Source organism: Vitis riparia, chromosome 19, assembly GCF_004353265.1.
Source record: "Vitis riparia cultivar Riparia Gloire de Montpellier isolate 1030 chromosome 19, EGFV_Vit.rip_1.0, whole genome shotgun sequence".
NCBI lineage: Eukaryota > Viridiplantae > Streptophyta > Magnoliopsida > Vitales > Vitaceae > Vitis > Vitis riparia.
Window position 1 is genome coordinate 22,285,593 of NC_048449.1, and position 27,222 is coordinate 22,312,814.

Sequence of the window (27,222 nt, forward strand, 5' to 3'; positions counted from 1 at the left end):
TAAGAGGGTGATAGACCAGAGTATCAATGCTCCCTTTGTAACTTTAGGGCCAAGGAGAAATCAGTTTACCAAAAATTCTTCATGAAACCATCCATTTATCTCAGGGAACAGTTATTAAGTAGAGTCAAATAGATTTACAGATGAGAGATGATTTATTTCTTTGAATGAAATAACCTTATTTCAAATTGCCCTAATGTGGCCTAATAAGCAAAATTACGGGTTATATTTTGGACACATCTCAGTAGAGGTTTGGGGGAGAAAATAGAAGAAGCAGAGATGCTTACTTACTTCAGAGAGGCCACTGCTCGCCAGTCGCCACCACCACTTCATGGCTGTGGCCATTTCACTTGCCCAAGTCACTCTCTTCTCCAAACCCTCCATTTTACTCCACAGAAATGCCATCATTGGCTTCTCCTTTCCCATTCCTTTCTCCTCTTCTTCTGCTCACAAGATTCAGACTCACAAGTGGAGGCAACCGGTGGACTCGCTTCTGGAGCTTGGTGGAGTCAAGATTGGCAGAGATGGTAACATACCCACATCCCAAAATTGTGTTTAAAAAGGATCTTTAGCTTGAATTTCGTGTGCCCAATTTGCGTTTTTGCAGACATTTGCACTCAAGTCGTGTCGTTTGTTTGCAATTTCACAATCTGATTTCTTTTCTATTGTGCGTTTTTTTTTTCCTGCTAGGTTCGAATTCAAGCATCCAATTTGCGTTTTTGTGGGTAGTCTTATGCCCAACTTGTGTCATTCAATTTGCAATTGTTGTTATCAGACTTCCTTCTCTCTTTTGAGACTTACACAGTTAGAGACGTCATTTATGTGAAATTAAGAATGCATGTTCCAACTTTCACTTCTTTCTCTCTCTCTCTCTCTCTCTCTCTTTTTTTTTTTTTTTTTTTTTGTGAAATTGGAATTCAAGAACTTATTTTGCGTTTTACAAGCTTAGCGGGTTACGTTTCTGTTGTATTTGTTGTGCTGTTGGAGGTGTTTGGTGCATTTATAGAACTAGGCTTGCAATTTCGCCCTCTGATAAAGGTTAAATTTTCTCCCTTTTTATTTTTTATTTTTTTAATGGTGTATTTGTTTTGGGTATTTGGTGAAATGAGGATTCTGTACTGGGTTTATGGCATTTTTTCAATTGGTTTGATATATGTGAATGTGGGTTTTGTAGGGAAGATATGCAAATTTTTTGAAAGTAAGAATGCGATTACAACTCTGATTTCCTTTATATTTATATTTTTTTATGCTTATTTGCATATTGGTTGATGTCAAAATTCATCTAATGGGTTGTTTTTTATTGCTTTGGATTGGTTTAATGTAGTTGAATGGTGGATTTTGTTTCTAAAACTTAGGGTCAATTTCAATTTTTTTTAATTTTTTTTTTATTTTTTCAATTTGAAGACCTGGGAGTCTATGTGATTGGAATTGATGTACTCGAGTTTTTGGATTTTGCTGATTGCCTTGATAAACTTGGGATGCAGAGCCTTAAAAAATAAACTATATTCACTAAGCTATATCTCTGATTATACTTCGTCAGAGCGTGAAATGCAACTTGGAGTCTTTGTATTTTTAAAATTTTTTGGGTTATTCTATTCTGAATATTTGGTAGAATTAGAATTCATGTACTGAACCTTTTTCAAGTTCTTTTGGTTGGCTTGATATATTTGGTTGTGGGGTTTGTAGATGTGGTGAAGGATGATCCTACAAACAATGTCCCGGATGCAATTTTTTTGAAACTTGGAATGCAGCTTCACAGGAGGGATCAACACCCAATTGGAATTCTGAAGAATGCAATATATGATTATTTCAATGCCAATTACTCTAACAAATTTGATAAGTTGGATGACCTTTGCCCAATAGTCTCCACAAAAGAGGTTTGACCATTAAGATATAAAATAAAAATTGTATGCATGTTTTTTTTTCACTATTTTGAGCTATACATTGCACTATTTGGAACTTGTATTATCTTGCTATGACTGGTGCCTGACATTTTGTTGCGGTTTTTATTTATTTTGCTGCCCATTTCCTGTTGGTTTTTGTCCTATCCTAGGTCTTTTAACATTTAAGAATCCATGAAAGTGGTATTTGCATATGTTGCCAATTATTCCATTGACGATGTTCTAAGTAGGGAACCTAGTATCCAAACTTCCATCCAAACTTACATATAAAAAAAGTCCAGAACAGGCATTCGGTTTACCAGGTTTATCAGTTCTCTCCAGTGTTTATTCAACTCTTAAATGCAGTATTCTGGACATACTCCAAATTTGAAATTCCTTTGGTAAAATAAAGGCATGGTACTTATAGTGGTCTATTAAGGAAAAGGTTTGTTTGACCTAGCTTTTGTACAAAAAATTCAAGGATAGTCTTGCAGATATGTATTATATAGGTGTATATTTCTCTATCATGACACAAGTGAGAAAAAATTCAGGAAAGTTGTTTTGTTTTAATAAAAAACTGAAAGTTAATTTATGTTTTGAGAGGGACATTAGACAACCTAGGATTCAAAGGGACATGTTGTCTTTTAGGAAAATATAATTCATAGCATTCTCAATCACTTACAGGTTATTTTAATCCTTTTAAATTGATTTATTTAATTTTTTTCTTTATTGTAGGCAAGCAAAAAATATATTTACAACACCTACTATTATCATTATTTTGGTAATTAGCATTGATGGAGATTGTAAAAATTCTCTAATAGTATTGCAGGAGAAAAATAATATTTATGAATTTTTGTTAAACGCAATTGTCATAATGATAATAGTTAATTAGAATAATATAAGTTTGTAATTGGAAAAATTTTAAAAAATAATAGCTTTTGGAAATAGTTTGAATAGGAGTACAAAATTCTTGGATTTCATGGAGAGCTTAGGTGGGATCTAAAGCATGGGGCTGTTTGCTATCTATTTTAGTATTTGCTGCTCTTCTCTCTTATAGGTGTTCAGTTGCAGCTTGTATTCTCTGAGCGTACTTGGGTTGTGCCCCCTTTTGTGTTCTTCAATATAATCTTCAGGCTCATGACTAGTGCAATTTCTACTAATTGATCACTTTTCACTTCAAATAATATTCAGTAATCCAAATAGCATTTATCAAATTATTTTTAACTGCCATTAGATTTATAAAGAACCCAAAATGTGAAATTTTCTTCTTAGGCATGAGAAATTGTCATTGTTATAAACCCCATGTTTGTCTTGTACTTACAAGCATAATTATAAAGCATGATCTGCATGTCTTATCATGAAATATAACAATGTCATAAAATAGATGATTGATAAAATATTAGAAGTCCATTGCAAATGCTTAATGGAACTGAAAATTATTACAGAGCAAGTGCATATTTCACTCAAACTTTTATGCAGTAGTGGTAGCTTATAAACTCACAACTTTGTAATCATGTGCTTGAATCAAGTAAACTTAATGGATCTCAGCTACAACTGCTCTACATTTTAACCATTGTTTTATGTTATGGGAATAGTGACTGAATTTCACAGTCCCATCATTATAATTTATGCATGTAATTTCATTTATGGGACTTAGTTTTCACATGTGTTCACATGTCATAACTGTAATTTCCCTAATTTTATGAGTAAGAAAAACTCTTTAATTTTCCCTATTTTGACTGAAACTTTAGGAACTTGGACTTTATATGGTGCAAATGTATGTTATCAGCTATTGCTTTTGACCAGTCATGAGTAGATACTATTTATAAAAGGACACAAAGGAGGATATAATCCAAGTGCACTTGTAGTCGACAAGTTACTCTGGGCATCAAAATTGAAAGAAACAACAATGAAGAAAAGCAGCAAGAAAGTGCCCCTACCTCCCAAACTGTCAATGAACTACTGGAAGGATCTACTACTATTCAAGATAACTTCTTCTAAGCACAACTACATGTAACAGTACTTAGCTTGCGCTATGGTGTCAAAAGGCAGGCTCATTGGAACATGCCTATTTTGATGGATTTTAGTTTGTGGGGATAGTTAAAGTGTAAAGTGTAAAGTGTTTGATAAAATAAATTTGCTAGTTTTAATAAATTGGAATTACTACTGAATGAAATGTGAAGCTAGGTATTAGGAGGAGAAAGAAAGGTAATTAATTTATTTGTATGACACTATGACTTACACACTGTGAAGCTTACTGGTTGGGAATTGTTGAACAGGGGAACTTACTTAATAGGGGAGAAAGAATCACACATATTACTTGATGAGAAAATATAATTACATTAGCCAAAGGCCAAAAATATATGAGTGGTTCACTGATTGCATATTATTGGAAAGAGGGCTGAGCAACATATGATTCATAAACTTTTTACAATTTAAAGGCCTGGGTCCAATGAGATATGTTGCATCATATTACCTAATGAACCAATGAAGTTTATGGATTTCCAAAACTTCTTGGAGAGGTTCACTATTTTATGGTTCTTTTTTTTTTTTTTTTGATAAGTAAAAGTATTGTATAAAAACCACTAATGTAGTGGAAAAATAAATACAAGAAAGAACACACCCCCCACTCCCTAGCTAAAAGCCAAGGACAGAGGAGCAGCCCAACACACACCCTTAACGGGTTCTCACCCAACCAACAAAATCAACTAAGGTCGAGGGACCATCTTTTATAGACAATTTCATCTCCGACCAAAGAAAATATACAAACGAATACTTAAGCCTTTGAATAGACAGCTCTTCTTCCTCAAAGGCAATTTTGTTCCTTGCCTTCCAAACCATCCAAAAAAGACACAAAGGACTTGCTCTCCAAACACCCTTCCTCTTTTTTCCCACAAAAGACCCATTCCACCCCAATAACGTCTCCTTAACAATTTTGTTCTTTTTTTTTTTAGGGTTCTTTATTCCAAAACTTTTTGCTCCATACCTCTTTGGAGCTCAATTCTTTGGCAAAGCAGGAAGAAAACAAATTAGCATCAACTTTAGCTTGACTTGAGATCACAAATCTGACTAGAGATTTTGTAGTAGTGTCTTGAGGTCTAATCCGAATCTAGGTTGTGATGTGTGCATCAAAGAGTCTTTCCATAAGCCATGAAGCTTTGAGGTGTTTTGTGATGGCATGACTGGATAATGAGCTGCATTTTGGTTTGAAATTTGGAGTTCGGTTATGCATTTCTGTATCTATATCTCCAAAATTATTAACTAATTTTAATCATTTTATCTATTTTTCAAAATAAACATTCAAAATTGAAAGTTTGTGTCACGAGTCTTCAGGCTTATCCGGAATAGAATGTCCTGCATTAACTCTTGCTGTTAATGCATATAATACCAGGTGAGTCAACTCAGCCATTTGCTTGCTTATGTTGACTTTCAATGGGTTAAAATTTATGGCTTCAATGGTTATTACCATGCTAACACTCAAACTAATTTTTTTTTTTTATAGGTAAATAAGAGCTTGTATTAGAAGAGTCTAAAAGTGGCGAAAACAGCACACATGAAGTATACAAACAGATCGCCCAAGAAACTAGGCAAAGAAGACAAAAAGCCTTTCCCCTAACTTGACATATGACCACTCTATAAAATCAATCATAGACAAAGTATGATCCTCTATAAACACCCTAGCCCAATTTACAAGAGTATACAAAAAGGAATGTTTTAAAGCTTGGTCGGACTGTTCGATATCATTTAATGCTCTTTCGTTTCTTTACTTCCATAAATTCTACATTAAGCATAAAGGGGCAACCCTCCAAGACTTCTCCCTTCTCTTACCCACAAAGGCACCATGCCAACCAAGCAAATTCCTTTTAATCGAAGAATGCAAAACCCACTGCACACCAAAAAGGGAGAAAATCAAACTCCAAAGCATCGTAGCCTTTCTGCAAAACAAGATTAAATGGTCACTGGTTTCCTCTTTCTCTTCACACAAGCATATTCAAACTAATAACTAATAGTTATTGGATTTAAAGCTTGTTTGTTAACGTTCTTCATGGTTGTGCTTCTATTTTTAATCGATTCTCTTGGCCATCACCGTTTCCCCCTTATTAAGATTGGGTATTTAAGTTTCAACGAAACAGCCTACTAAATCCTCAAGATAGATCCTATTTATAAGGCATGGGAGTTTTGGTCAATGTCTGCTTCCAAAATTCTTATCCATATTTCTATGAATTCTTATGCCAGAAAGTCTACTTCTTGCAGAATTTTGATGATGTCTTGGTTCCTCCTGATCATGTCAGTAGGAGTTACAATGATACATACTACATTGACTCTCAAACTGTCTTGAGGTGCCACACTAGTGCTCATCAAGCAGAGCTGTTGAGGAGGGGACACACTCATTTCCTTGTGACTGGAGATGTTTATTGTAGAGATTTCATTGATTCAACTCACTACCCTGTTTTTCATCAGGTTTCTTATCTCTGATTTTATCAATGATTGTTTTCTATTAACAAGTTTCTTATGTTTTCTTCAGTTCAATAATTTTGCTTCCTGATCATGCAGATGGAAGGTGTTCGTGTCTTCTTTCCAGGTGATTGGGAGACATCTGGAATGGATGGCACGTCTTATGCGGCTGAGGATTTAAAGAAATGTCTTGACGGTTTGGCGCAGCACTTGTTTGGTAAACTTAGATCAGGAGATTGTCTTAATCAGATACAAACTTAATACTATCAGTTGATGCTGCAGTGAGAAATATGGGTTAAGGAATTATTTACCAGGTCTAATAATTCAAAATCTGGGAAATACATCAAGTAAAAGGGGAGGAAAATAATGAAATAATAAAATACTAAATTTAAGTGGGGAAAGCAATTCATGTTATGCAAAAGCAGTACAGGTTGGTCATTTAGAAGTCAAATCAAGATAGTCCATAATAATATAGGGAATTATTTGTGATTCTCAAGGTACTTGTTAAGAATCATTGACAAATTACCTAAAGAAACATTTAAGAGTGCTATTATTCTTGAAATTTCTGAAATCTATCAGAAAGGTAGTTTTCTTCTTGGGGTTTACCATATACTGTATAGAATCTGCGTGGGCTAAATCTGTTGAAATTTGCAGGTAATGTGGAAATGCACTGGATTGATACATATTTCCCTTTCACCAACCCATTATTTGAACTTGAGATATATTGTCAGGTATGCTTTTGATCTGGCTGGTGGTTACATTTTAGCACTATATACTTTGAATTTCTTTAAAACTTTGTTTTTGAACTAATTTTAGTAGAAACAGGCTCCATTTCATTTTTTTGTTTTCACCTTTTGCAAGAAAGGGTAAAAATCATTTCAAAAATGTCAACTTCAGTTTATTCCATTGCTGGCATGTGTGGCTTTCATCTGTTATTGAAGACACTAAGATTCATAGACTGATAATATTCCAATGCTTATAATAACAGTAATGTTGATGATAAAATAATATAAAAGTAGAAACAAAATTAGTTGTCTCCCTTTTTTTTCGTTTAGTTTCTTTGTTCTTCTTACCCCTCTGATGTGGGGAGGGGGTGTGGGGCTCTTTGTTGTCGCCAAATGTGAAAAAGAAGAGGCATTATGTCCTTTTATTTTGGATTTACAGGACCTATTATGAAGGCATTTATGACTTCAAGACATTTTTGCATTTTATTTTATGGCAGCATTTTTTAGCATCACTATTGAAGGAGAAATTCATAAACATATATACACACATGCTAGTGGGCATACACAAACACTGATGTTCCACACAGTAATTAAAAAATTCTTGCTTTGAGGAGTATCTTTTTCCTGAACTCATGTCCATGTCAAATGGCAACATGCCAATGACTATTTGCCAGCAGATGGAATGCTGGCAACACTTTTTTGGATTGAATGTTTTCCTTTCCCCTTTGTTTGTAGTGAATGATGCGTACTCTTTAGTTGCTCTTACATATTTGATGCATTGTGCTTCATGCCCTAATTGATGCAGAACAGAAAAGTACCAGAAAAAATGATGGGAGTCTAGGAATTACTTCCAAAAACCTTAGGCTTCACATATAGGTTTAGTTTGCATCACACAAAAAAGAAAACATTGAAAGCTGGAAGGTTTTGTGTTTTCATTCATTGATCCTTTTAGAAGATAGAGTGATCAGCTTTGTAAACTACAACCCTAAGACCCCTAAGACTCTTAAGACCCCTAACACTCTTTGGAACCAATCACAGTAATAATAAAGCTGAGAAATCAGAAACTTGAACTGATAAATAAAAATTAAAAGGCACTTGCAAATATAAAGCATTAATGACTTTGGAAATAAGAACATTCCAATACCCCCCACGCCCTTCGGAAAACTCAACCTTGACAAGTTAAAGGCATGAAAGTTCTCATAACGATCACAATTCAACTGCTGAAATTCATTGCTTGTGATCCGCATACAATCTCAAAGTGGCCTTTCTCTCCATTCCACAAGATGCTTTTGATAACCTCCTCTTCTGGTTGAAACAATTTAGTGACCAACAACTTTTCAATCTTCTCTTTCAATCAAGGGGCTGGTAGAAGATGACCATTTGGACCATTAATTGATGTAGCAGCTTTAGGATTAGGAAAAAGGGTGTGGTCTTCAATATTAGAGATCTTATTAATGCCCATATTTTCTGGCAAGTCAAGTACATAAGCGTTGGGACTTGTTTTCCTGAGAATTTTATAGGGACCAACATTCTTTGAGTGGAGTTCTTATAGGCACCTCTAGGATATTGTTCAGGCCTTATTCACACAATAACCATATCACCTTCAATAAGTTCAGCAAATTTTCTTTTCACATCATCGTATGACTTATTTATTTATTTGATAGGCAAGCGGGAAAAACATGTAATCATATGACTTATAATTTCATTGATGAAAACAAGTTTCATTGAACATGATAATGTATGAGTGGATCCCGCATTTCGGCTCATGCGTTTCCCACTCGAATGGCGAGCTCGATTTTGATTTGAAAAAAAAAATGATTTTTATTGATTAAGAAAATGACTTGGAGTCGCCACTTATTTTTGTTTTATTTTTAAAAGGGTAAACAAAATAAGAAAGAAAACCCTAAGCGCGACTCCTTATTTTGGAAAAGGTAATCTACGAAAAACTGGATCGGGCTCGGGGGTCAGGTTACTTATTGGGAAGGTACGGTAAAGACCATAGCACCCCTCTAAGTCCCTAAAGTCGGGTCTCTACTAATAAAATGAAGTTGACGTGACAATTGATGAGTAAATCAATGAATATCCTGAATGATCATGCACACATAAGAATTGAGACATGCATAGACAACGATTAGAGGGAAAATGGGTACATACCTGGGCAACGAGCCACCATGCGCTATCAATAGAGAGGGTTAGTGCACCATATAGAGCACGAAACATATCACATGCATCATTAAACAGGGATTAAAATTGTTCGAAGGAAAACTGGATTTTTGAAATTCATTTGAGAATCGGAATCTTAGAGATTATTTGAAAATTGGATTCTTAGGAATTAAATGTGAGAATGAGAATTTTAAAAATTAAATTTGAAAGAAAATTAGGATTTTGAAGAATTATTTGAAAGTTCAGGATATTTAAGAAAAATTAAGTTACGAAAATTGGGATTATGGTAGTTAAATTTTGAAAGGGATCAGAATCGTAAGTTATTTGAGAAGTAGAAATTATGATAGTTGACGTGTAAAAATTGGAAATCTTAGAAATCATTCGAAGGTAGAATTTATAGAAATAATGAATAAAATGATAGTGATAATGATAATAATAAGTAGCGGGATAAATACGGGAATTGGGGCATGGGAAACTGAAAATTAAGTTCGGAGATAGGACAATTGGAATTTCAGATAGCTAAATTTAGAAATCGGAATTTTGAAGAACTAGACTTTAATGATTGAGATTTTTAAGAAAAATAAGTGGGTAAGTATGGAATGATGCTACTAATTAATCGAAACGATATTGGAACGGATGAAAGTGAATAGTGAGATTTGTGAGATTAAAAATTAAATTTGAAATATTGCGATTTTTAAAAGGAACAAATAAATATATATAGAATAACGTTACTAATTAATCAAAACGATATTTGGACGGATGAAGATGAATAGTGAGATTTGTGAGATTAAAAATCAAATTAGGAAGTCAGATTTATAAAGAATTGAACTTTGAATAAATAAATAAATATAGGATGATAATTCTACTTAATGAAAATAACGTTTAAACGAATAAAAAAAAAGAATAGTGGAATTTTTAGGGTTGAAAATTAAGTTCAATGATTGAGATTTCTTTTTTTTAGAGATAAACAAGTATAGAGTTTCTAATTGACGAAAATAACATTTAGACGAATAATAGAATTTTTAGGATTGAAAAATTAAGTTAGGGCATTGGATTTTCGAAGGATTGGACTTTAAATAAGTAAATAAATATGGGATACTAATTCTAATTAAAGAAAATAACATTTAGACAAATAGTGGAATTTTTAGGATTAAAAATTAAATTACGACATTGGATTTTTTAAAGGATTGGATTTTAAATAAATAAACTAATATAGGATGATAATACTAATTAACGAAAATAACATTAAAACGAAATAAAAAGAATAGCGGAATTTTTAGGGTTTTAAAATTAAGTTAGGACATCGGATTTCTGAAGGATTGGATTTTGAATAAGTAAACAAATATGAGATGCTAGTTTTAATTAAAGAAAATAACATTTAAACGAATAGTGGAACTTTTAGGATTGAAAGATAAATTATGACATTGGGTTTTTTTTTTTATGGATTGGATTTTTAATAAATAAACTAATATAGGATAATGATACTAATTAACGAAAATAACACTTGAAACGAATAAAAAAGGAATAGTAGAATTTTTAGGGTTGAAAATTAAGTTATGACATCGGATTTTTGAAGGATTGGATTTTAAATAAGTAAATAAATATGGGATACTAATTCTAATTAAAGAAAATAACATTTAAACGAATAGTGGGACTTTTAGGATTGAAAGATAAATTATGACATTGGTTTTTTTTTTTTTCGATGGATTGGACTTTAAATAAGTAAATAAATATGGGATGCTAATTCTAATTGATGAAAAATAAGATTTAGATGAATTATACTATTTTTGGGATTGAAAGATTAAATTATGACATAGGGTTTTGAAAAATTACTTAAGGACCTTTGTTTTGAAGATAGTACGTAAAGTTTAGAATGCAACAAATTTATCGAGACCAACATAAGTTAATTTATACGAAAATTTTCATATATGGTGATTAGACATAACTAAAGGAGGGAAGATAAGATATGGGTTATTTTAGATTTTGAAAAGAATGTTCAACCTTAATACTTTGTCTTTTTTTAATTGCCTTTAAGTTGAGTTAACTAAATTGGTAAAATAAAATGGGATAACAAATAAAAGGGAATGAATAAATTAATTAATTATGGATATTTAGAGGTTTTTTTCTTTTTTTTTTTTTAAAAAAATTATTTAGAATTGGAGTGGCCAAATGGGCTATCTTAAAATGGACATGGGCTAATGAGGGTGGTTAGCATAGGGGGGAATGAGGCCTTTCATTAATGCAAATGGGCTTGAGTTCTAATCAGGCCCATATCCATCATCATGGACAAATCTCAAACTTCAACATAGGCTTAGGCCTGGGCTCCAAATTCAAACCCAAGCCTGAAGCCAACATGGGCAAACCTCAAGTAGCTATTCTCTTCTCCGTTTGTCTCTCCACCCGCACGTCAACCTTGAAGGGAGCCTTCCACCACTGGCGGCGCGATGAAGAGGGGAGCCGTGGTGGCGTCCAGAAGACGCCGCTGCCATGGTGGCTGGTGCAGACGTCTGCATAGCCAGAGCGGGTGATGGCGGCTGGTGGCGTGATGAGGAGGGGAGCTGTGGCGGCGCCCAGAAGACGCTGCTGCCATGGTGGCTGGTGCAGGTTCGGGGAGTGTGAAGAGTGATGATGCTATGCATGTGTGAGGATTGAGGAAGGAAGTGGGTTGGAGGAGTGAAGAAAACGAGTTTGAGATGGCACGTGGTGTAGAGAGAGAAAGATGAGTGTGAAGGTTAGTAAGATGGGTATGAAGAAGAAATGGAGGTCGGGTCTTGGTGATGGATATGTGGGTGAGAGGATGTGAGGGTGTCCTTGTGCGTGGGACTTGGAGGATGGGCTTGTTGGGTGTCATGGAAAAATGGGTATCAACATGGATACGTGCATGGAGATAATGGGATGAAGTTGAAAGTGGTGGATATGGTAGATGGGGACATCCATGATGGACGAGCATGGTGATGGGGTTGAGGGTGGAAAGTTATGATCACTTTTATTCTATTATGAATCCACCCAGTCGCCCAAAACTCTCACATTCCTGCATCTACTAATGGGTAACCAGTACGACCTTGTCTCCAAGCCTTAAAGTGGACATGGTCAGCATGCTTTCTGATAATGCCAAGGCACAAATCCATGATCTCCTTCAACTTCTGTAATGAGCCAATATTCTCCACTTTTGCAATCACGGCAATGTAACTAATGCTCCGAAGGTCCCTCTTTGCTTACATCTAGCTCTTCTCTGGACTTTTGAGCCACAAACTATCAACAAGATAAGCCCGAAACCACAGGTATGACTCCGCTCGGTTCGTTTTATTCTAACCCTAGATCAAATAATCCACCCATCACAGTGAGGACATAGGGATGAAAGCAAGAACATAAGTTTAGGAGGCTCAAACGATTGTATAGGGCCTCATTTCAGGAGGCTCAAAACAGGAGGGATTCCTGAAATCGGGTTAGTACAGTGCATGCAAAGCGGAGTCATACGAGCCCCAAACTTAAACCACAAGAATGGCAATAAAACCAACAACAACGAAGTAAGAACATGATCTAGAAATCAATGGAGTTCAAGGTATAACCCTCGTCATCCATACCTAAATCAACAAACGAATACGAAGCAAACAAATCGGAAGGAGATGAGGAGTATAAAGAAGAAAAAGCAAAGTAAACAAGGAACTCACCTTAGGCTCACCTGTAGCCAACTCTCTTTCTCTGTTCTCTCCTTCTCCTAGCACTACCCTCAAGACCTCACTGTTACCTCCTCCCCAAATACCCCTCTCTGCCTCTTCCCTTTCTCTCCAGCCGGTTCCTACCTTCTCGGGCAAGCCATCACCTGCTTCCCTGTTTCAGCAGTCAGCAGCATGGCCTCCTTCATCAGCAACATGGCGTCTCTGCCCCTCTCCATCTGCACGTCTCATGCAGACGACATCCAAACTCAGCTGGGGGCCCCTACCCCTCCAACAAGATAGTGAAAATTCAAAGAAAACAAACCCCCCCGGGTCCTCACCACCAAAGGGGGTCTACAGTATGTCATCTATATGCTCACTAAAAGCATCAGCTTCAATGCTAGGTCATGCATCCATTGGTAAAGGAACCAAATCCATAGGCTTTCTAGGAAGTGATTCAGTCACAATCTCAAATGGACTGTGACCAATAGACCTGTTCAGGGAGCTATTATTTGCAAATTCGGCCATTGATCTGATCTCCAGCTAGGCAGTGAAGTAAATGATCCAAGCTTCAATTAACAACTTCTATTTGGCCATCTGTTTGAGGGTGAAAAGCAAAAGAAAACTTTAGTTTGGCATTCAGTATTTTCCATAAAGTTCACCAGAAGTAACTCATGGACCTACCATCCAGTTTAGGAAAATCATGAAGGCGAACAATTTCCTTGAAGAAGAGGGTTTTTTTTTTTTTTTTTTGATAGGTATTCCTTGAAGAAGAGTTTAACAATTAGGCAACATCTTTAGTCCTTAAGCATGGGATAAATTGTACCATCTTGGAGTAATGATTTACCACTACATGTATGCAATCATGTCTCTGATAGTTTTCGGCAAACCAGGGACAAAATCCATGCATAGGTCTAGCCATGGCTCATGTGGCACAGAAGTGGCATGTATGGATCTGTATTCTTCCTTTTCCTCTTTGATAATTTGCAGGTTCGATGTCTGGAGACATTCTTTTTTTTTTTTTTGATCAGAAACAAAGAAGATTATATTAATAAAAGAACAAATACATGAGAGAAAAAGAGACAAAAGAAATAAAAAAAACCAAGGGAAGGATGAGAGGTCCTTCCTACACAAATACCAAAGAAAACACCCAACAATAGAACTCTAAAAACAAAAGAAACCCCAACAATCTTCAAACTCTTGAAACGCAAACTCCAATCCAGTTGAGTTGTAGAATGCTTAGAGGAACTCCTCTAAAAGCTTCAGTACAAGAAGCCCAAAGAGAAGAATAAAACCGGATCAAATCCCAAACCGTCTCTTCCGTTCTCCCTTTATCCTCAAAGATCCTGTTGTTTCTTTCTTGCCACACCATCCAAATCAAAGTAAGGCAAGCAATTTGCCAAAGTGTCTTGCCTCTTAAAGATTTCCCCAAGCCTTTAAAAGAAATAACCAACATGTCTTCAAGGCTCCTTGGAGGGACCCAAATCATACCTACTAGATTGAACAACCTGTGCCAAAGTCCAATGGTAACTGGACAATGAAGGAAAAGGTGATCAACCGACTCTCCATTTCCTTTGCAAAGAATGCACCATTGAGGACAAAGGGCTTTGTAGGGTCTTCTCAATTGCAACTTGTCATTAGTGTTTACCTTCCCATGAGCTACTAACCAAGCGAGAGCCTTAACCTTTGAAGGGACTTTTGAGCTCCATAAAAACTTGGCCGAAAGGAACATTAAAGAACTTGAAACTCTTGACAAGGCATAGAAAAAAGATTTCACTGAAAACGAGCCTGACGAATACAAAGACCACGCTCTTGAGTCTGATGAAGAAGGGGAAAGAAACACAGAATTTAGGGAGGACATTAATCCTGAAGGAGATCAATTTCTGAATCCGTTAGATTGCGGCGAAAGTTAAAATTCCAAGACAATGGTAAGGAATTGCCAAGAACATTTGAAATAGTGAGGTTTTTCACAGAAATAACTCTGTAGAGATCAACAAATTGAGAACACAAAGTTTGGTTTCCCCACCAAAGATCTTCCCAAAACCGAATTCTCTCCCCATTGCCCACCACTAGGCGGACAAAAGGGGAGAACTCCTGGAAAACTTGAGCAATAGCCTTCCAAGGACATCTGTGAGACCATCTAACCACCATGCTGGCGTCCCATCCATTAGGATGTGTCCCATATATACTCGCAATAACCTTATGCCAAAGACCGCTCCTTTCTCTAGGGAACCTCCAAAGCCATTTCCCTAAGAGGGCAATATTTCTCATAGAAGTCTTCCCAAAGCCCAAACCTCCCATCTCCTTTGGTCTACTAACAACCTCCCATCTGATTAGGTGATCTTTCTTCCCTTCCCCGGCACCAGACCAAAGAAAATCCCTTTGCATCTTCTCAATCTTTGAAGCTATAGATACAGGGATTTTAAAAAGGGAGAGGAAGTAGCTAGGGATGTGAGACAACAAGACTGAATTAAAGTAATCCTCCCTCCCAAAGACAAATAGGCCTTTTTCCACCCATCCAGCCTCCTCGAAATTCTCTCAATCACTGGATCCCAAAAGCCTATTGTCTTTGGGTTCCCTCCCAAAGGGAGGCCTAAATAAGACAAAGGCCACTCTGATACTCTGCACTCCAAAACCAAAGCCAAACTAGACAACACCTCCTGCCTAGTGTTAATACCTGAAATGGAGCTTTTCTCTAAGTTGATTTTTAAACCAGATACTTGCCCAAAAACCAAAAGGATAATCTTAAGGTTTTGAAGAAGGTCCAAAGAGGCTTTAGAGAAAAATATGGTATCATCAGCAAACTGTAACAAGGACACTCTAGTCCTATCCCTCCCCACTAAGAACCCTCAGTTAACCCAGTTTCCTCAGCTCTAATCATCAACCTACTTAGAACATCTGCTACTAGAGTAAAAAGGAAAGGAGAAAGAGGATCTCCCTGTCTCAAACCTCTAGAGGCCTTAACCCAACCCTTTGCATTCCCATTAACTAGGATAGCAAAACTAGAAGAAGATAAACAGCCCCTCATCCAAAATCTCCATTTCGGCTGAACCCCTTCCTTTGAAGCACATGATCTAAAAAGCCCCAATCCACATGATCATAGGCCTTCTCAAAATCAATTTTGAAGACAACCCCTTCCTCCCCTGACCTTCTTTTCTCATCCACCACTTCATTGGCTATCAATACAGCATCCAAAATTTGTCTCCCTTCCACAAAGGCTCCTTGAGAGCCAAAGATTGTTTCATGAAGAACTTTGCGTAAACGCCCTGATAAGACCTTACAATTATCTTATATAAACTTGTAACCAAACTAATAGGTCTATAATCTGAGATTTTAAAAGTTTGGCTTCTCTTTGGCACCATAGCAATGAATGTCGCATTTGTACTTTGATTTATTACCCCCTTAGTGTGGAACTCAAAAAACACCCTCATAAGATCCTCTTTTATCACATCCCAACACTCTTGATAAACTGCTATAGTAAAGCCATCAGGGCCAGGGGCCTTTTCCTTATTCAATTGGAAAACTGCCATTCGAACCTCCTCTTCAGAAAACGGTCTATCCAACCAAATTGCACTCTCTTCAGAAATAGGGGCCCAATCAATCCCTTCAATCTTCCAAGATTCACCTTCGGGTTTGGAGTAGAGATTCCCAAAGAAATTTACAATCTCCTCAGAAATAATCTCAATGTTATTTAAAGTCTCCCCCCTCTCAGAAATCAGAGACTTTATGAACTTCCTGCTTCTTCTTCCAGTGGCCACTCTGTGAAAAAACTTAGAGTTGCAATCCCCTTCTTTAATCCACTTAACCCTAGATTTTTGTCTCCATTGTACCTCTTCCTTCAATAACAAATCCTCTAACTCCTTCCTTCTTAAGGTCCTTTCCGAAACCAGATCAAGATTTAAATTTCCTTCTTGTTCAATTCGATCAATTCTGCCTAGGTCCGTAAGAATGAGCTTTTTCCTCTCTCTTAAATCTCCAAAGACCACTACATTCCACTCTTTCAACTTTGATTTAATAAACTTTAATTTCCTCATAAACTTGTAACCTTCCCAACCTTCAACCGTACACTCTTGCCACCAATCTCTAAACTTCTCTTTAAACTCAGGATGGAGCAACCACATATTCTCAAACCTAAAAGGAGTCGGCCCCCATTTTAAAGGATTAGTTTCCAAACAAATTGGGCTATGGTCAGAGGTCCATCTAGGAAGGGCCTCTTGAATACTTTGAGAGAAAAAAGAATCCCACTCAGAAGAGAACAAAAACCTATCTAACCTCTTGCAAATAGGATCGACTTGCATGTTTGACCATGTAAAAGCCGCATTCCTAAGAGGGGGATCCAACAAACCACTTTCCCTTATAAACTCGTCAAAACACCTCATGTTGGCTGTTAACCTAGAATCACCCATCTTCTCAGATAACCTCTTGATCACATTAAAATCCCCTCCTACGCACCACCTTGGGAAAGTCAGACCATGCAGGTCTTGAAGCTCCATCCAAAAGTCCTTCCTCCACACAGCCTTATTCGGGCCATACACTGAGGTTAACCAAAAAAACCCTTCCTCATCAGAGTTCAATTTTACAGTAACAGAGAAAGATCCTAACACCTTCTCTGAACACTTGAACTTAATTGAATCCCACAATATCACAATCCCCCCCGACGCCCCGCAAGCAGGAAGAGCAACCCAATCCAGACTTTTACCTTTCCAAACACTGCTCACAAACCTCCTATCCCAAATTTCACCTTTGTTTCCTGAAGCATCACCACATCTGGGTTTTGAGTACTTAAAAACCTTCTCACAGTCCTCCTTTTCTTCCTAGATCCTAAACCTCTTGTATTCCAACTTAAGATCTTCATGAAAACAAAAACAACCCAACACAATCTACACCCAGAACTAATCCTCTCCTCCAGTTCCAAAGTCCTTTTTCTTCTTTCTTCTGGAATAAACCTTGTCCTCAGAGAAAGCACTCTTGTTCTCTCCTTCCATACCTTTTCCATTATCCCTGACAATTCTAACCCTCAAACTCTCCAGAACCGACTGAACCTTGATCATCTTCCGAGGCGTAAGCCCCTCAACCTGAAAACCTTCCAAATGGAGAGTGGAAGGTTCTAGCACTGGGAACGAGGCCTCACCTGAGACACCACGCACCTCAGGGTTGCTAAGAGTTTCCCTAAGGAGAGGCTGGTCTTTAAATTTACGGTTAGAGGTTTCTAGGGGCACCACCACACCTTCCGAACAGGACGCACCACCACGATGGTTATTATACACCACAGGAGAGATAGAAACGGAACCACGCTGAACGGCGTAGCTTGACTCCAACGGAATCGAAGAGAAAGACTGACAGCGAGAAGGATGAACCAAAGAGACAGAGGTTTCGGGAATAAGATTTGGCTCAAAAGCCCCAGACAGAGGAAGATCTCGCTCAGAAACAGCTGAGAAAGGGGTACGCACCTCATTGAACAAATCGCATTGCAAAATCCCCTCTTCTCCCTCTGCCTCGCCGGTAGAATCTTTGGGTGTTTCAAAACCAGTGGAGAGATCCTCTTTCTGGAGTGAGATTTGCCCCGAGAAGCGTCTCGATTTGTCTCCAGTGAGCCACCTCCTTCTAAGTTTCGCTTCGGGGTAGAAGACGCCTCCTCAAAACTCGGCGGCCCACTTCTTGCTCTGCGCCTTACGGAGACTGAAGATCCTTTCGGCTTTGCCGACACGTGAAGAAGAGCTTCCGACATTTTATTCTTTGCAGTGAGCCCTGGTCTTAGGAGCTTTGAAGACGAAGATGCACCTGGGCCGCCATTAGAGGATCCTTTATGGGCTGGACCCGCTAGGGGCCCAAAATCTTGCGCCTCAAATTGGGCCCATTCACAACGGGCTTCAAGGGCGTCTGGAGTTGGCCCGATATTGCTTCCCGCCATTGGGCCCAGCCTCCACCTTCCCTTTCCTTTCTCCCCTTTAGCCGATTTTGAATCTGAAGAACGAAAATGGGAACGATGACGAGGCAACCAGCTATGGCTCTCAAAGGTCCTGTCAATAGCTCGTAGCCCCTCAGCGTTCTGTGGCTTCTGAAAGATGCAACCCCCAGCTGACCTCAGCTCGTCCTTGCTGCGATTCGACTCAGCCTGATAGAGTCTTCTCCGTCATCTTCTCCGGTGACTGTAACTGCAACCATGTGTGTCCACTCTCCATCTTCTACCTCTAATAGCGCTGGAAGCACTACATATGGAAGCATCTCCACCCACAATGTTACCTTCGTCAAATCAACAAGCTTTAAAGATTTCCTCGCCACCTTGTTACCCTCCCCCACTGCTGCAAAATGTGTCTCAACTGCACCTCATCCCACATGTGGAAAGGGAGACCTCTTAGTTCCAACCACCCCCGTTTAAATTTTCCATTAACGACTGTATTCTCTTTTGGCGACCATCTCCTCAGAGCAATAACCTCTCCTCTCGCAGTGAAGCTCCCTTGATCTTGAATCCACTGAGCTTTCCTTACAGATTCCACAAAAAAACACCCTTTGTAAGCAGAAATGGGTGTTACAGACACCATTCCTTTTATCCCCACTCTTCTCGCTATAATTTTTCCAACCTCATACCAGTCTCGTATTTTCCTTTTACTTTCACAAACCACAGCTCTTGCCCATTTTCCAACTGGCATCTCTGCACCAATCCTCATTCCTTTCTCTGCAACCACATCAGCATAGGACCTCTCACCTCTATACATTCCTTTGCACTCTTGAGGCTTTTTTTGCTTCTCCTTCGAATCTCTTTCAGCTTGAACAGAGAACTCTTGGACTGAAACAATCACCTTCCTCAGATTTTCCCACCCACAGCCATTAACACCTCTTGGAACAACTAAGACCAAAGGTTTTCTCTTTGCAACATATTCTGTGATTTTCATATATCTCCCTCTGCTATTAAAGCATATCTCCATCAGATGAGTCCTAGTCTTGCCCCTCATTTTTCGAACGAAACCCCTAGAAGCCTCCAAATCCACAGCTTTCTCTAACTGCTCCACTAACCAACCCGTCTCCTCCTCTCCAAAACCTAAAGAAACCACAAAACCTCGGCTTCTCTCTGTTATTGAAATCCACTTTCCTCCATTGCAATCTTCAGACTTCACCTGAAAAACCTTTCTCTCCACTACAACCGACTGATTACAAATCATCTTATCCAAACAAGATTCAAAACACTATAGAGTGTTGAAACTCAGACCCAACCCAGCTGCAGTCAAGAACATTCAAAGACACAATTCCAACCATCTCTCATTACTATTTTAGCATAATATCACTGATACACTGCAAACAATATGTCTGGAGACATTCTTAGCCACATCTTTTTCAGACTTGGTCAATAAAAATGATTTTCCACCATTTTAATGGTTTTATCTCTTCCAAAATGACCAGTTGTTTCTCCAGCATGAAGTTCCAATATTACTTGCTCATGAAATGATGTTTTGGGTGAGCAAAGCCGAGTCCCTTTGAAGCAATATCAATCATGTAAAAGATCACCATACTCTCCCGAATTTCTAGGCACTAAAGCAACACATATAGTGCTAAAATCTTCGCAAGAAGGATAAGGTCTCTTAAACGAGTCAAATCCAACAACTTGTACGGCAATAGAAGAAAGAGTGTATGCCAATTTGCTAAGAGCCACTGCAAAGAATTCTTTGTCATAGATACAATATTTCTGCTTTGCTTCATTAAGATTTTTGCTGAGAAATGCAGTAGGGACACCTCTAACTCTTATATTTGATGCATTGCATGCCGCTTCTAACACCTCCCGGAAAATTGGAAGCTGCAAAACCAGTGCTTCAATTAACGTTTTTGCCTTGGTCCAATTCAACTGATTTTTCTTCATAGAATAAGTTATAGGGGCTGTAACATTGCTGAAACTTATGATGAAATGTCCATGGAACATTTCTAGCCCATGGTAACTTTGTACTTATTGTGATGTGTTGGGAATTAGGATGGCTTTTACTTCATTCATACTTCCAATCCTTTTGCCAAAACAAGAAGCCTAAGAATACTACTGCTGAGATCATGAAAGAGCATTTCTTCAAATTTATGTAGAGCTTTTCTTGGCGAACAACTGTCATAACTTGCGATAGATGAGAGATGTGATCTCCTTTGGTCTTGCTGTAATTAAGATGTCATCAAAGTAAACAACCAGGAACTTTTCAATAAATGGCTGAAGTACTTGATTTATGAAGCACATGAATGTGCTAGGGGCATTTGAAAGGCCAAAAGGCATGACTAGCCACTCATAGAGGCCATCTTTTGTTTTAAAGTCCGTCTTCCATTCATTTTCCAGTGTGCTGCTTATTTGATGATATCCACTCTTTAAATCCATCTTTGAAAATATGCAAGAGCCAGCCATCATGTCATATCTAACATGTGATTGAATCAAGGGATAGGAAACTGATACTTGATGGCTATCTTGTTTGTAGTGTGATTGCCAACTACTATCTTTTTTTGGTGTTAGCAAGGCAGGGACAGCACGAGGGCTTAAACTTTCATGAATAGTTCCCTTGGGCAGCAGCTACTCCAATTGTCCTTTTAGTGCTTCATGCTCACTTGGATTCATATGATAGGCTGGAAGATTAGGCAATTGAGGCCTTGCCATAAAATCTATAAGCATGCTGGATGTTGCACAGAGAGGAAAGTTTTTGAGCAACATCTATGGTAGGTCTTTTCGAGCAACATCTATAGTCATCAGGATCATAGGCTCTATAATCAAATGAATTTCGGTTTCTTCATCTTTTTGTTGTTCTTGTTGTTCTTCATGCTCCATTCCGATGTACAAATTGTTCTTTGGACAATTTAGGTTATTTGGCCAGGTTGTTGACACTTAAAACACCTATTAACCTTACCCTTAGGATTAGCGGCATTAGAAGAATATAACTTAGACCCTGTAGGTTGGATAAATGGCTCGGATTGGCCTATTCTTGCACTGCAACCTACATCAGTGAACCTTCTCTGCACTGATTCTATGGATGAAACTCACATCCCAAGTACGCCTCCATATCTAATGCAAATTGAAAAGCATTTTCTAGGCTGTATAATGGATGATGCATCAACTCTCTTCTCATTTTAGGTCTCAATCCAGCTTTGAATCATGCAAGAGTTTGCCCTTGGGTCTTATACTATTTGACTCCAAGTCTTTAGCTCATGTAATCTTTGCATGTACTTTGGTCTCTGCAACAGACATGTTCTGATTCATAGTAATGAGGTGATTACATAACTTATTACAATAATTGGTCCTGCATGTATTTTTCACATAGCTTATCCTTCATCTCCTGCCATGTGCTGACAGGTGGTAGCCTCATCTTCCCATCTTCCTAGTATCTCTTTCAACATCTATCCACTAATCTTTTGCTAAGCCTACTAGTTTCATTTTAGTAAACCGCCCTCTCTGTTCATCATTCATACATACCAATCAAAACAGTCCTCAATTGTAGCTAGCCAATCAACAAATTGAGTAGCATCGCCCTTCCTTCAAGTTAGGAACTTCTCCTTTTACTTTCCTTGTGATATCTTCAGCAGTTTCACAAGGTTTACACCTTGTTTCAGGTAGTCCTCTAGCCCATTCAGATATAGGATATTGTGGTGCATGTCCGATGTTCCTCCAAGTTTTTGTTGTTATTAATTTGAGATAATTCTCCTTGCACAAAACGTGCTAAATCATTAGTGGGCTGAGATATTTGTGTCTCAATGTTGCTTAGTTGAATATGAAGGCTATCAAGCTGTTCCATCACCAAAATAGTATCTCATCATGTTGATTATTAGATAAATCTATTTTGAAACTCCTCCTAGGTCTTGTAATCATGATCTCAGCTTGCTCTGATGCCAAAATTGATGCCGAACAGAAAGGTAATAGAAAACATGTTGGGACTCTAGGAATCACTTCCAAATCTTAGGCTTCACACTTAAGTTCAGTTTGCATCACACAAACAAGTTGATCACACAAACAAGTTGAACTGTCACAGTACGATTGGTTCATAATAAGGTGTCATCTAATTGGTTCTCGTGGAGGCAACCTGTGATCGTTCAAACTGGAGGCTGCACCTGATTGATTACATTGAAAGTTGGAAGGTTTTGTATGAGATAAATGAACCAACTTTATACACTATAACTCTAGACCTTAGACTCTTTTGGAGCTAATGGCAATACTAATGAAGTTGGAAAATCAACAATGTGAACTGATAAAAAAAATTGAAAGACTCTTGAAAATGTAAAGCATTAATGATTTTGGAAATAAGAACACTTGTGATCCTTTGACTAGACTCATAAACAAAACTTAGACTGAAATCCACATTGAAGCATATAAAATCCCAACTGGGCCTATTATCATCCAAAGTATGCCAAATCATAATTTGGGCCTTAAGAGTCTAATCTCTATGCATTTGTTAACCTTTCACAGGTGATTGCCACTTGTCTTCATCCCTAACAAACACGATTATAGCATCAGAGAAGAGCCATGTCCCCAAATCTGGCAGTAAAAGTTCTTTTTACAAGCTAACCTCAGGGATCCAATTACTACATTATTGTGTTAACCATGAGCATTGGTGCTCCTGTTCTGCTTGCATGGTTACACTGAACCTGCTATCCAAATGTGTTGGTTGACCGAATGAGAAACTCTAGGAAAATGAATGAATTCATAGTGACATAGCTACATTGAATGCAACTTGTGTGTTTGTGTGAACAGGATTGGGCGAGTTAAAGAGAGTTTTTAGAAGGGATAATACCTTTTTAATTGGTCTTAGTGTTCAGTATGCAGCTGGTTCAGTGATCAGGAGGCCAGTTTATAATACAATTTTCTTGAGATTTTTATTGAAGTGATCCCTTGAAAAGTCAGGCTACTTTTCCAAGAAGTAAATGTTTTATCTTGTAGGTTGTAAAAGATGCATTCTCAGAATAGGTGCCTTGATTATGTTTCTTCAGCAGAAGAACCTACAATTAGGGTCCTGTGTATATCCTTTCTTGGAATTTTCATAAATTTACCAGTATTAACTTCCTATTTTAGGACTAACTGTTCAGGAAATCTATGGAAAAGACTAAAGAGTAAGTACTAAGTAGAACCTCCAAGGGCTGCTAAAAAGCACTTCCCAGGGCCATGAGCCAAAACTGGGCCACTTGGAAAGGGGTTGTAACAAGTCACTTGACTAGGGGTTGTTAGAGGCCATCATTAGTCAAGATTGGTTTTAGATTCAACTTTAGGAATTTATTTATTTTTCCTGATTTCTCTTTTATTTTTAGTTACATAATCATATTTGACTCTTGTTTTCCACTCTAAATTCACAATATGTGAACCTTATGATAGAAATTTTTAACTTCAGAACATGAGTTGGGATGTATCAGAGAAGAAAGTTTCAAATCCCTGGACTAGCATTTCTGTAATGCCTCAATGAAATTTTATTGTATGATTATCTACTTGAAGTAGTAAACCATTATCCTTTTATTGCCATTGAATTGTGAAACCATTATGCCATTACATTGACATCTCCAAATGAATTATTTTAATTTGAATAGTTTTGCATTAACTTATTATTTGACAATCATTGCCTATAGTTTTTTGGCAGAACACTGTGATCTCACTAAGCAACATCCATTGATAATTTATCAGGAGAAATGGTTAGAAGTTTTAGGTTGTGGGGTGACAGAGCAAGAAATATTACAGAAAAGTGGTAAAACAGGTAATGTTGCTTGGGCTTTTGGGCTTGGATTGGAACGGCTAGCAATGGTTCTGTTTGGGATACCTGATATTCGGTTTTTCTGGTCAACTGATGAGCGGTTGACCTCTCAAGTAATTCCCCAATTCAGTAAATGATACTGTATTTTATTTTATTCTCCTTTTCTATGTCTTTGTGGTTAAGTAATCATTTCCAAAATTGATATCCTTAGGAAAATAAAGCATGCTGAAAATTGACCTTGTTGACATTCTTAATGTCTGATTTAGGTTCCTGAATGTTTAATTTAAATGCTTTGTATGCAGTTCTCAAAGGACCAGCTTGGGGTCAAGTTCAAGCCATTTTCAAAGGTATTGCTTATATTTTTCTCAGTTTGATAATAGTAGTATCTTCTTCTGATGTTGTGTTAATTGAAACTGTTGCATAATTTTCATGCAAAAGGATCCAAGACATTTTGGGGGCCGGCATTTCTAAGTATAACCAGAAAAAGTCCTTTATGCAAATATGTCTTTTACATTCTGAAATCGAAAAGATTAATTACACACAACATAATAACTAAATATTTATACCTGTTAGAGCCCCTTGTAACCTTCTCTATTGGCTGCTAGAAACTGACTATTGTCTTTTTGCAGTATCCTCCTTGTTACAAGGACATGAGTTTTTGGATTAATGAGTCGTTCACAGAAAACAATTTATGTGAGGTTGTAAGAGGAGTTGCTGGAGATCTTGTCCAGGAGGTATGCCTTTTTATGTTTCTTCTTGTAAATTGTTCATTAGCTATAGATCTCTTCATGGTTCACTTGGTAGAATTTTCCTAACCATTTGTATAGTTACACTGAAAGCACCGAACCAATTTGTGTTTTAATTAGGGGTGTTCAGGGTTTGGTTTGTTTAGTTTCGAACTTTAAAATAAAACCAAACTAGTCTAATTGGTTTTATGTATTAGGAACCCAAGCCAGCCTAATCGGTTTTATGTATTAGGAACCAGACTAATTGAACTTAAAGAGGGAACTGATTGGTTCAGTTCAGTTTAATAACAATAATTGATATAAGTTAATTTACTATATTTCGGTCAACAAATAAAATGATTTTTTTTTTTTAATCAATTTGGGTCGAAACCAAAAAGCTCATAATAGGACATTGTTGGTCAAAAAGCTTATAATAGTTTATTACAACAAGTTGCTTTAGAGTTTGCTCAAATTACATCATTGTAACTCATTTCAAATCATATTATTTTAACACAGCCACATGAATAACTGTTGTTATAGTCTATGCTTATCATACTAAGTTTGGTTTGGGATTCTATCGAGTGTGAAAGAAGTGCACCAAATTAATAACGTAACCAATGGTTATTGTATATTATAGGTGTATGTATATAACTTTTGATTTGGTTTGGTTTATTATTTGTTTTCTAAATGGCATAGTTCAGCTTTTTTTAGAAAACCAAAATTGTTGAAAAATCTTTAAAAATTGATTGGTTCAGGCCAGTGTGGCTCAGTTCTATCATTTTTGTCCATTTAATCGGTTTTTTACACACCCCTAGTTTTATTTCACTTTTCAGTTCTTGGACTTTCCATGAAAATAATATTGTTGTCATGAAGCTACTGAGGCAGTTATGGACCAATTCCATCCTCTGAAGCTGCTCATAAAAGAGATCCTTTCTCTTCTCTTCTTTTCTATCTACCATCAGTTGCAGTAATAGATCCAGTTTGCACAAAGCCAAGCTTAGAAAATCTGGTCATTGACAACCTGAATAGTCTCTGGGAGCATCCAGTATCTTTTCTCCTTTGTGAGGGTGGGTAACTGGTGTGGGTCCCCTGCATCATTTTTCATAGGTTGCAGAGCTGCTGTGTCCGTATAGGAAATAACATGTTCTTCCTTCATAGCTTTAAGCGCCATCAGGAATTGGATATGCTAATATGAGTGGGAGGGCTCCAGATGGTGGACTTACGAAGACCTCCACTCTGATTCATTGATGCCAAACATATAATTGTGATAAAGAGAGGCTTTGGAAGTTGATATTCTTTTAAAGTGTTTCCAATATTGAAGGTTTATAAAGAGGTTAAAATTGAGAAATTACTATTCTCTAAATAATAGGATCATAGTCAATTTTTCGTTCAAAATTTGTCATATATTCCAAGATGATTGTTAACAATCTGATATATAGTGAAACAGTGGCCATAATAAGTCCCTATTTTCCTAGTGCCTGAAAGTGAAGCTCCATTCTGAAGTTTTCTAAACTGAGATTCATTTTTGACTTCCAGGTGCAATTGATCGACAATTTCACCAACAAGAAAGGAATGACCAGTCAATGTTATCAGATAGCATACCGGTCCATGGAGCGTTCACTTACAGATGAGATAAACGAGTTGCAGGTATTTCATGTTTAGGGGATTTGTACAAGTGATTAGTATTTCGTCTTGATTACGGGTAATGACTAATAACCTGAAATTTGGCTATGATTCTGGGTGCAGTGGAATGTTAGGGAGCAAGTGCAGAGCAAGTTGAAGGTTGTTCTTAGATGAGATTTCTGATGCTGACAACCTAATTTTACTATCTCTCTTGTAAGTCTCCTTATAGACATTTTCTATTATTATTCTTTTTGTTCCTACCTTGTACATTTTACAATTATCAACAAGAGTTTGAATTAGTTACAGTTGGGAAA

The 27,222-nt window shown here is 37.3% G+C and overlaps 1 protein-coding gene across 3 annotated transcripts; it reads left to right on the top strand.

The window, feature by feature from the left end:
- The first annotated feature begins 144 nt into the window (after nt 1-144).
- Nucleotides 145-27,222, top strand: LOC117909287 (phenylalanine--tRNA ligase, chloroplastic/mitochondrial-like). Of its 3 annotated transcripts, none has more exons than XM_034823250.1 (10): nt 145-524; nt 1,684-1,874; nt 6,114-6,338; nt 6,432-6,549; nt 6,987-7,063; nt 24,494-24,673; nt 24,863-24,907; nt 25,190-25,294; nt 26,822-26,932; nt 27,032-27,222. In XM_034823250.1, exons 1-10 carry the CDS (start codon nt 329-331, stop codon nt 27,080-27,082), a joined length of 1,299 nt encoding a protein of 432 aa, XP_034679141.1. In that variant the 5' UTR covers nt 145-328; the 3' UTR covers nt 27,083-27,222. The 3 variants fall into 3 exon arrangements, with proteins under 3 accessions (XP_034679141.1, XP_034679143.1, XP_034679142.1); XM_034823251.1 differs by having other exon boundaries at nt 146-524; nt 6,132-6,338; XM_034823252.1 differs by lacking the exon at nt 24,494-24,673.